This window comes from Micromesistius poutassou (genome assembly GCF_964030765.1).
Source record: "Micromesistius poutassou genome assembly, chromosome: 3".
In the NCBI taxonomy this organism is placed as follows: domain Eukaryota; kingdom Metazoa; phylum Chordata; class Actinopteri; order Gadiformes; family Gadidae; genus Micromesistius; species Micromesistius poutassou.
Window position 1 is genome coordinate 20,726,318 of NC_140273.1, and position 10,950 is coordinate 20,737,267.

Genomic DNA, 10,950 nt, shown 5'->3' on the forward strand with positions numbered 1-10,950 from the left:
TGGGACAGGTGACTCGTAACAAGGTTTTTGGCATCATAATGAGATTTCTGTGAAAGCAAAATGACACTGGAAGCCGAAATGTTGCTAGCTGAAGCTAACAATATGTATATAGGCAGACTTTGCGAAGGGGGGCTAATGGGGGGCTGTCACTTTGCCTCCCCTATCTCTTTCCATGGTATCTGACCTTTGGATAGCGCTCACGAGCTGTCCAAAAATGAAACCTCTCTCTAGATTTTTCTCCTCTTTTCTCCTAATTTTTCTCCCTCTCCCCGAGTTGCGAGAGTTTCTCCTCTCAGCCGCTCAATCAATTGTTCTGTGGCACAGCTGTGGCGCCACAACCCTGGGACCTTCCCCACCCTTACCGCCACCGCCACCCAATACCTTCAATCCTACCCCAGGGCTCTACCCCAGCACCCTATCCCCAGGGCTCTAGGCCAGCACCCTACCCCAGGGCTCTATCCCAGCACCCTACCCCAGCGACCTTCCTTTTCCTTTTCGTTTACTGGGCAAGAGAATAGTGTCATAGACTGATTCAAAGTGAATCCGGGTCATGGGTCCAGAGCAAATGTTGTTTATATACAAATTTTAGCTTAGCTTAGAAGTTTTTCAAATTTACACTGACGTTTTTCTTTTAGCTATAAAACAAAAAAGATGGCTGGTTCGGTTGCAAACATTGCATTTTTGGATTTTGAAGTCTGCCGTTTTACATTTTATTAAAATGTCCCATAAGAATCTGAGTAAGGCATGTCCATCCACATGTGTACGACACTTTGGGTCATTTGAGAACATTTCCAAAACTTTCAGTTCACATAAAAAGCCTATCCTGATGGACTTTATGGGTGCAAGAGGTAAATATGTTTTAAAAATAAATAAAACCTGTAAACCAAATGTCAGAAATGTTGGGGCAGCGGAGCTGTGCATTTTACTTTGACTTTGAATCACACCACCCTCAATGGACGAGTCAGTACAAACACTTTTGTGGACATGCTTTACTGGGATACATGGCCAAGACTGGCCAACAGCTTGGGTTTCATGTTAGAGTTGTGATTATGCTGTGCATACTGAGAGACTGGCCAACAGCTTAGGTTGGGGTCAGTGGTAGCAGAGGGCATGGTTGCTCTGTTTTTTATTTCCCATGATGCATTTGAAAATGATACATTTAGCTAAGGGATTAATAAAGTTTGGGTTTAGATGTACAGCAGATTTAATTTAGGTTTTAGGTTACTTGTGAGACTTTGGTTTTTCAAGGAAAGACCATAGTCCCTTCGATTACTCTCCATGGTTAACTGGAAGCTTTTGGTTACAGAATGATCCTCTTTCCCTAACTTGATTAACCAGTTCAACCACAAGTTGTGCTCCTCTTGCCTGTCTGAAAGCAACAGGTTTGTTTGGGCTTCAAATTTAAATCTGAGTTCTAAAACCAAATGTATGTTATTAAAACATATTGACAGATTCAATATAATCAATATTGGGAAATAGAAAGGAAAAGGGAAAAGGTGAACCATTATTGGAGCAAAAAAAAAGAAGCTGTTTACCTCACTGTTCAGAGACATTCCCAAAAGGAACACCTCTTGGTATGCAGCCTGTTCTACCTGTAATCTGTGTGTGTTTGTGTATGTGTGGGTGTGTGTGTTGAGTCTCCAAGCCTCACGAGAGACACTATCCCGCGAATCTCCAGACTGTTGGACCTTCTGACGCAAGAACCCGGCAATGCAGAGGTAAGGACATCTATGTTTTTCAGTGCAAAAAGCAGAGTGAATGATACACTGACACTGTATATAGCAGACGCATAGGCGTAGATTTCAGGGGGGACACAGGGGATGTGCCCCCACAATATTTAGAAAAGATAGAATTGTCCCCCTCAACAAAATCGATATATATTTTTAAAAGGTTGAAGAAAGAGGTAATGAAAAACATTTCGGGGGGCTCAAAACATTTATGTATCCTTCTGACCTGTAAATACGTTTCCCAATAATTTCAGACACCCCTATAGTGGACCATACCATCTTAACCCTGCCGCACAGTCACACGCACGTTCGCAGGCACGTTACTCTCGCTTACGCTTGGTCGATGGATCAGGTCTGGTCAGGTTAGGAGGTTTTTTTTTATACAGTCTATGGTTGCGGGCGCAGACAGTGACAAGAGCCAGTGGCGGTCTTAACATAGAGGCATAGGTGGCTTGGGGCCCCTATGAAAGACAGGGTGGTAGACCCAGTGTCCATAGCAACCATGTTAATGTCTTCCTAATAACTATCCAATAGGAAAGATGCTCACAACGTCTATTAGAGTCGTAGTCGGGTTAATACAGGAGTGAATTGGCTGCTGGAGCACCCGCTCTGCCACTAGTCGGAATTTGACGTTCTCAGAGTGAGACTGTGTTGGGCATACATCTGCACTAATGCCACATTTCTTCTGGAGTGTGCAGGTCGGTTCAGTCTGCAAAGGTGCGGCACAGGTCGCGTATCCACTGCCAAAAGTGGGCATGACCCGGCTTGAGCCGTATTGAGCTGTTCTGATCTCTCAGTACTCCTCCGTCGAGGTACTGAGACGCCTGAAAGGGTGTCGGCAAGTTCGAGCTACTCACGCCGTCCGTTGATTGGTCAACATAATTGTCACTTCCGGGCGGCATGGGGATAAAAACAAACAAACACATTACCCACGAGGAATTCTTTCTGAACAACGGACATGGCTCGCAAACCTTTAGCTTGACCGAACAAGGAGGTGGAATTGATAATCACCTAATATAATAATCACCTGTGATTATTAATAATCACCTAATAATATTCACAAAATAGGATCTGAGCAATAAAACCGAAATGAGGAAAAAAGTGAACAAAAATAAGTACGGTCAGGCATAATACTGTGTTCTGAAGAAATTGGAGCTTCAATCCAGAAGTATTAGTATTGGCCTGGAAACGAAGACTTGTTGGGCTCCACCTACAGCAGGGTTATTCAACTAAAATAGAAAGAGGTCCAGTTAGAGAAAATTTCTTGAAGCAAAGGTCCGGGAGATCATAATGTCTAACTGTTTAGTGTGATATATATTTAAGTAGCCTAGTAGTTGTATCAACATTGCATGTAATCAATACCTGACAAATCAAATGAATTCAGTATGATTCAAAAACTAAAATAATAATAATGCATGTTAAAATAAAGTACTGCACTCATGCATTCATGACAACACCTATTTGACAACAGTCAAATAGGTGTTTGTCAAATAGGTGTTCAGTAAATGGCTTTTTGTGTTAACCCAAAATCCAAGGCACTCTGAGGGAACACTCATGAGCATGTTGTTGGGCTAGGGTTAGGGTTATGTGTGGCTCAGGGTCATGGTCATATTGGGCTCTGAGACTACTTACTTTCTTGGATCTCACTTCAGATTTGATTGGGTATGTTTGTTCAAAACCTTTATGTTTGGTCTCATAATGGCGTTTCCCATTGGCACTTTTTATTAGCCTTGTGTCTGTCATTCATCTGTATCTCTCCCTTTCTCCGTCTCACTCGTCTGTATCTCTCCCTCGTCTGTATCTCTCCCTTTCTCTGTTGATGTAAATTATTTTAGTCTATGCTATTTCTGATGACATGTTTCAAGCTAACAGTTATGGTTTCTTCTCCACATAATGGACAACGCCTTATACGGTTTTATGAGTTTATAGGTAACAGCCTAACCCTAACCCTAACCCTATAGGTTAAAGAACTACAAACATGGCCATTCTGCCATTTCCGCCAAAGCCAAGAGAGACCAGAGCCCATCTACAGAGAGCCTTGGCACTCTCTATTGAGCCCCATCACACTTGGTTACAGTTCCATTCCACTGGGGGTGATTGAATGAGTGCAGATTGAATGGGGGTCTATGGGGCTAGATGGCTAAATGTATCTCTCACCTGCTTGTCGTTGAAATATCGCAGATTGTATGGTAGATTCTGCAAGTTCAATATAGATCAGGGGTCTTCAACCTTGAAACATTATCTTAAGGAGGACTTTCCGTCGAAGTTAATTGTTATGTATTATATGTATACATATAATATATATTATATATATATATTATATAAGCAGAAGTGCCAAAGTGACTCAGAACTTGCTGTAAAGCAAGACCTCTGGCAGTGACGTCATCATCTTTTTGACCGGATTTTTAGAACAGTTAAGTGAACTTAAAAAATGCAATATTCAGCTGAGTGTATTCTTTTAGCCCCCCCTTTTGAATGTGACTCTCAAATTACCTGACAAAAAATTACACCCTGAGAAAAGTGGAATTTGAGGGTGAAACCCCGCCGACTCCCGTCACTTCTGCACTCACTGGCGAGCACCCTTGCATGGACAGAGATGTCAGTTCAGAAACCGCAGACCAGAGAGTGCCAGTTCTCTTCATATTAGACGAACCTGGGTATTACCTGGGTAAATTAGAACCTGTAGGCGTGGCTTATTTACCGTTCCACCCACTTCCTAACTTACTAACTATATACTGTTTGTTTACCTATGTTTGCCAGATGCTCCATGAACTACATCCAGAATGCAAGCTCATTTACCTTGGGTCTCTGTTAGGATAAACCACGTGTTGAACATTTGCCACCCTCCGAGTCATACGTAGCCTGAGACGACCATACCACAAAGGATCGAAATAGTTTTTCATCACCGTCTCACTCGTCTGTATCTGTATCTCTCACTATATTTATTTTTCTTTCTGCCGTCTTTTCATGTGTGTCTTGCCTCAACTCGCTAATCTGTCATCTTCACTGAGTTGCAATGTTTACCGCCTTGAATGCACAGACTTGATTAGCTGAGTAGAATCACGTGGGATGGCTTGACTCGCATGCAATTGGTCGGTGCGTTTCCTCATCCCCTAGACCACTACCGTAAAGACTACAGAATTTGCGCCGGTTAAAATAGAAGCTCCCCGTCAGGTATTATATCATAACACGCTGTAGGTCCGGGTCAGTATGGGAAGGCTTCTGGGTCCGAACCCGGACCGCGGTGCGCCTGTGACCTCGTACCTACAGTATCGTTTATATTCTCAATCACTGTCATCTGCTGTCACCTAAACAAAATAAATCACAAAAGTGAAATATATTGCAGGATAGCTCAGGAAAAGCACATATTTGTACAAAGTGATAAAGTCACTCATCTCAATATGTGACACACTGTTGAACTGTTTAGACGATCTCTGCCTCAGTTGGTGCGTTTCGGTTTTTTGTTGTGATTCTGGAAACGTTGCCATGGTGGGTATTATAACTCCCGTTCTATGATTATGCGTAGCCATCTATACTTCGCCTTATTGTCTTCTCCAGTGCGCGTCAACACGGGCCCGCCCACATATCATGCTTGATGAATCCTTTAATCAGGAAATTCAAAAGATGAGGTCAGCAGCCTACAACACTAGAAGCAGACCACTTATATGTACATCAGACATAGTTTCTATCCATTGCTGAGTGAGTGATTATGAGATTGGTAGGCTGGTGGGGTCCCAAACCTTTTTATCTAGCGTCTCCTCCAAAGGCAAAATGTCAAGATTCACATTGGCATCAACTGCCTGTTGGTCCTTGATAGTGATATGCCAATGTAAGGCACTATAGGCAAAATAACACAGAATGTCATTGAAACAACATACACTTGAAAGTTGCTTGACATAAATGATTGAGGGTTTAAACAGTATTATGTGCAGTACCAAGCGGGTGGTGGCTGTGATGAAGGTAATTATAGAAGATTTACAGGGCCTCAGCAAGCACATAACAAAGGCCAAGATGCAAGCCCAAAAGCAGCAAATCTTAAATCTCCCCACATATTATTATATATTATATGCAATATATATATATATATTATATATTATATATTATTTGAATTTGTTATTTCAAACCGCAACATTGAGCACCTCAATGTATATTCGATTATGAAACTATCTAAGGTTCATTTTGGAAGTGCCCATGGGTGTATTACAACTGACAAGTAGCAGAGAGGTGAGAAGTAGCTTCACTCCTCTGTATCCGGCCCTCGAGTGGTCAGACATGGATAGATGTTTTTTTTAATGCAAGGGACTATTTGTGTTGGCTACTGAGTTAAACTATATGTCCTACTTCTCAGATATGAAGGGCTGGTTGAGACAACCGTGTAGGACGACGTCACTGCTGAACTGTGCAGCACTGTGGGCCTTGCTGCTCCTGGCTGTGGTGCTGTTCCATGACCCACTCTGGTGGCATGAGAAGCCACTTCAGGTCCGTTTTTTTGTAGAGGCTATAATATAATATATATATAAATATAATATATATATAATAAAAAGTATTCTGGATATTCTGGATATATAGTAATATGTCTACTGTGGTCCACATGTATCTTCACTGCAATGCACACACAGCCCTGACACACTCACAAATGTGTTGCACACACATGTGTTATTTTTAGGTTAAGGTTTGACATATGTTAACACAACCCTCTTTTTGTGCTCATTTTGCTGTCAAGCAGTCAAGGACAGGTGTAATCATCCCTCTGGACATGGAGACGGAGTCTATCGACGACATGTACGCTGGGTGCAGATCAGAAACACTGGCTTTGATTGACCAGTCGAGTGTGCTTGAGTGGCATCTGAACCAACTATTAAGCGAAACCTGGCCAATCATCGAAAAGCATGCAAAAATACCTGTTCACCCGCACCTGAGGCATGACCACGCCATGGTCTTATACATGTACACATTCAGGGACCTCAAAAAGTTTAGAGACAGCTTTGACCAAATGGTGAAAGGTTTAAAGCAAGGATACAGCACATACGGATTCAGGTTCCATTACCTATATTTCTACCTGACTGACGCAATACAGAGCCTGAGAGGAAACCAAACGTGGTGCAGAACAACCTATCTCAACACGGACAAACATTTCACTCAGGGGGTAATTAATAAAGAAATCAGATTGGGAACCTTCACTTTGACAGCTTCCAACAAAATATCACATCTCTCCGCTGGTCGAGCTTCTTGCTTCGAAATATACACATGTTTTGGTGCCGACATTTCGTATTACTCAGCCATTAACGAGAACGGACAGGTTTTAATTCCACCATATGAGGTTTTCAAAGTCACCAGCATCTTGACCAGAAAGAACCAGGGGTGTGCAATAGTTTACAAGCTGAAGAGCACTAAAATACCTAGAAGTGACTTAAACTGTAAACTCAGACCAAGGAAACAGAAACCAAACTTCACCGAATTGAGTCGTTTTTTCCTCTCATCAGTGTCAGCAAGTCTGGTAATGTTAACAGTAGTGTCTGTAGTCCTTATCAAACTTCACCACGGATATTTTGTGCTTGTAGTTGTTGGAACTCTGTTAGTAGTGCTGGTCATTGCTGAGATATTAGCAAGTCATCCAAGGTTTTAAAAGTATGTGCCTTATTTCACCCCATATTTATTTCCTTGTGTGTGTGTATACTGTTAAGCAGCACTTCTGCCTAAAAGTCCTAACCCTAACTCCTGTAGCACCAGCCAGGAATAAGGCACATTACAAATGAGCACCTTAAGTGCTGCTTGCAAAATTCTTTAAAAATTACAATCAATAACCCTTATTGTACCAGCCCTGTACTTTGCAACTGAGGGACTTTATTTTTATATTATTTAAATGTTAAACATAACCAAAATCCCCTGTTCTAGGACCTGTTGATGAATCATAAACACATACATATTGTTTCAAGTTCAAATGAAAGAGATCTGCATTTCCTCTTGGGGATGAATAATCAATTTTTTCCCATCTCAAGGACCTCTTTGCCCTTGTGAATGAAAGTGAATAAAATGTTATAGTTTGGACCACTTCCCTCTTCCACTAGATGGCACTGTAAATGCATCTAAATCTGACCTGATCTCAATCCTCAACGACAGAAATAGATTGTATGTCAATATGACCCAAAACAAACCATATGAGCGATCGCTGGTACAGCAGCCTTATTGACTGGCGGAAGAACCCAGCAATGTGTCACATATGTCTGGTTTTTGTTTGTTTGTTTTATTCTCAAGTGGAAAATGCTATTTTTGCTAGCTTTGTCATTGAAATTCATTTAAAAACCTTTCTCGGGAGAAATGTGCATTTCCATTTCATAACTTTGTTCAGTGACTCTATCATGGTGATGTGTTATTTTATGTAACTGATTTCTTTCAATACAAACATTGTTTCTTGAGTGACATTTGTTATTATTCTCTGGAAAAGACTAGGCCGACATTTTTTGTGTTGCAACCCGGAAGGATACGCTTGCGCAAGACTAAGAATCAGCCTTTATCTCAAATAAAAAATTTGAATGAATTTTTATTCATCTCGTAGCCAATGGGCGCCAACACGGTCCAACGGCCACCACACTCACTAAACTCGCCCATGTCAAAGCACAGAGGGCGATGGCTACTGTAATGCAAATTTCCATGAGACATGTTGGCAAGACACTAAGACACTGTGACCCCTTAGTTATTATCTATGGTATCCATTTAACGGTTTGTACTGCGCTTATCGCCCCTGAGGGGAACTGAGACAGCCTCGGCTGACTCATACGCAGCAATACCGCAAATACCTCCTGAGATGGCCAGGAGGAGTAGTGACCTCCCTAACTGCAGCTGTACCCTCAAGGACGATTCCCTGCTCTAACACTGCAGTGTGCCCTCTGTTCGGGGCTCACTGCAGTGCTTCTTCCTTTATATGCTGAGCAGAGACTACTTTTATTTTATACTATTTTTACCCTTTATTATAATAAACTGTTTACGTTTATTCTGAGTTACGTTGTCAATACAGTTCAAAGAATTTCCACCACCGGTCGGCCCTACTGCAATGTTACGGGTCTACCGCCCTCACCACTTCCTTTTATCAGAAGGTGAGCGGCAGGTGATGCCTTAGGCTAGCTAGATTGCTATCTTTTTTGTTGTCAAGTTGACAATGGCAATAGCGGAAAGAAGTAGGTTGCTGTCTTGGACAAACAAGTTTGCATTTATTTCATGAAAGGACCAAGATGTCTACGTAAGTAACATTGCTGTGAAAATGTCAGTCGAACTTCAAGTGTACACAATCATTTTGAAACAACACACAAGAACAATTTCAAAGATGAGGTGGAGAGTTGAATCAATCAAGCAGTGGTCAAGTATGAGAAGCAAAGCAGTGAGTTTACAAGCATATGTTCTATCTAAAATCAAGCTACTGAAGGCAGCTACAAAGTCGGGCAGTGCATTGCTAAACTCAGGAAGCCATTCTCAGATGGAGGATATAGTATAAAGGCGGCTTTCCTCAGCAGTTCAGAGGTTATATTTAATGGATTAGCAAATAAAGACACGATTATCTCCAGGATTAAAGACATTTGTGCGAGAACTGTAGAAAGGTGCATTACTAATATGACTGAAAATGTAAAGCAAGAGCTAATTCTTGCATTGAAAGGTGCGTCTATGTTCAGTGTAGCTCTCAATGAGTGTGGATATAAATTACATTCCACATCTAGCACTGGTTGAAGTTTCTTCTCCACATAATGGACAAACCAAAGGTTTACCTGGGTAAATAAGAACCTGTAGGCGTGGCTTATTTACCATTCCGCCCACTTCCAATATAAACTGTTTTCTTAGGTGTGTTCGAGAGATGCTTCATGAACCACCTCCAGAACGCAAGCTTGTTTACGTTGTACGTACATCTGTTTTAATAAACCACGTGTTGAGCATTTACCACTCAGAGTCATACCTAGCCCGAGACGACCATACCACAAAGGATCTAATTAGTTTTTCATCACTGCCTACAAGCTGTTTTGAAAGGCCTGCAAAGAGACACATCTAACCTACTAAGAAAACAGAGCTGTCAACTCTCACGGTTTCACCGTGTGACACACGTTTTTGCCTGCTTACACACGCGCACACGCCACACATCCACTTTCTCACGGAAAAAAAAAAAACACGCGTCCGTCCCCCCCTGCTATAAGGTATGCATTACAAGCAGTGGCGGCTGGTCAATAGAGGGTGCTAGGGCGCCGCCCCTCCCGTGAAATATTTACTCTTTTATCTAACTACCAAGATCAACCATGAATCAATCAAACCTAACAAATACGAAATATATAAACAGAAATACATCGTTTTTACTTGTGCAATGGTGTAGTGGTACCCGTCACACTGCCAGCAATCATTAAATGTATCTGACTGTAGGCTAGGCTTGCGATTTGCCATTCGATATTAAGCCCTCCTCCAGGTCAAGGGCGCCGGTAATACTAGTGTCTATGAGTGCTAGCAAACTTTTTGATTGTTTACGAGCAGAGACAGCTTTTCATTGGCGCATTTTCCGTTCGCACCTCTGTGTGCCCCAGACCAATTGCATTGTTTTCCAAATTTTTAATCTTAGCGTGATTTGACAATTCATCGCGTCCATCAACAAGCATCTGCGGTTTTCCCGCCGCAGCTGTAACCTTCCAGAGAAGAGAAAAGATGGCTAGCAGAGACTCATTAATTTGTGAAGGAAGGATGGCGACTGTGGTGAAGGAAAACTTGATTATTTCTCTACGTGAAACTCCCCTGTTTGTTATTTAAAAGTCCTAGGACTGAGATGTTATGGACTACAACGGGGATGAAGGACTTAATACATTTTACCGAAAAAGCCAAGAAACACGAGTGCAGCTGCAGCCATCTTGATAATAGCTTGAAGCTAAATTATTTTGGAAGGCTTAGCATTGCAGAGCAGCTCAATGAAGGCTACAGAATTGGCATCAGGAAGCACAACGAAGAGGTGACAAAAAACAGAAACATCCTCTCTAGAATAATAGATTGTGTGAAATTCTGTGGCTCGTTTGAGTTGGCTTTGCGTGGTCATGACGAGAGTGAGAGTTCTGATAACCCCGGGATATTCCGTGGCTTGGTGGACTTTGTTGCCTCACTTGACAATGCCTTGAAAGAGCACCTGGAGAACGCGACTGTGTTTAAAGGGACATCAAAGACGGTCCAGAATGAGCTCCTTGACATTATGCTTAGTCTGTTGTGA

The 10,950-nt window shown here is 42.0% G+C and overlaps 1 protein-coding gene across 1 annotated transcript; it reads left to right on the forward strand.

Annotated features, from left to right (window-relative positions):
* Window positions 1–6,059: 6,059 nt before the first annotated feature.
* Window positions 6,060–10,950, forward strand: LOC311341137 (GPI-linked NAD(P)(+)--arginine ADP-ribosyltransferase 1-like; the record flags this gene model as incomplete). The annotated part of the gene is made up of 3 exons (XM_084466033.1): window positions 6,060–6,206; window positions 6,454–7,224; window positions 10,765–10,950. 3 exons carry the CDS (start codon window positions 6,060–6,062, stop codon window positions 10,948–10,950), a joined length of 1,104 nt encoding a protein of 367 aa, XP_084322159.1.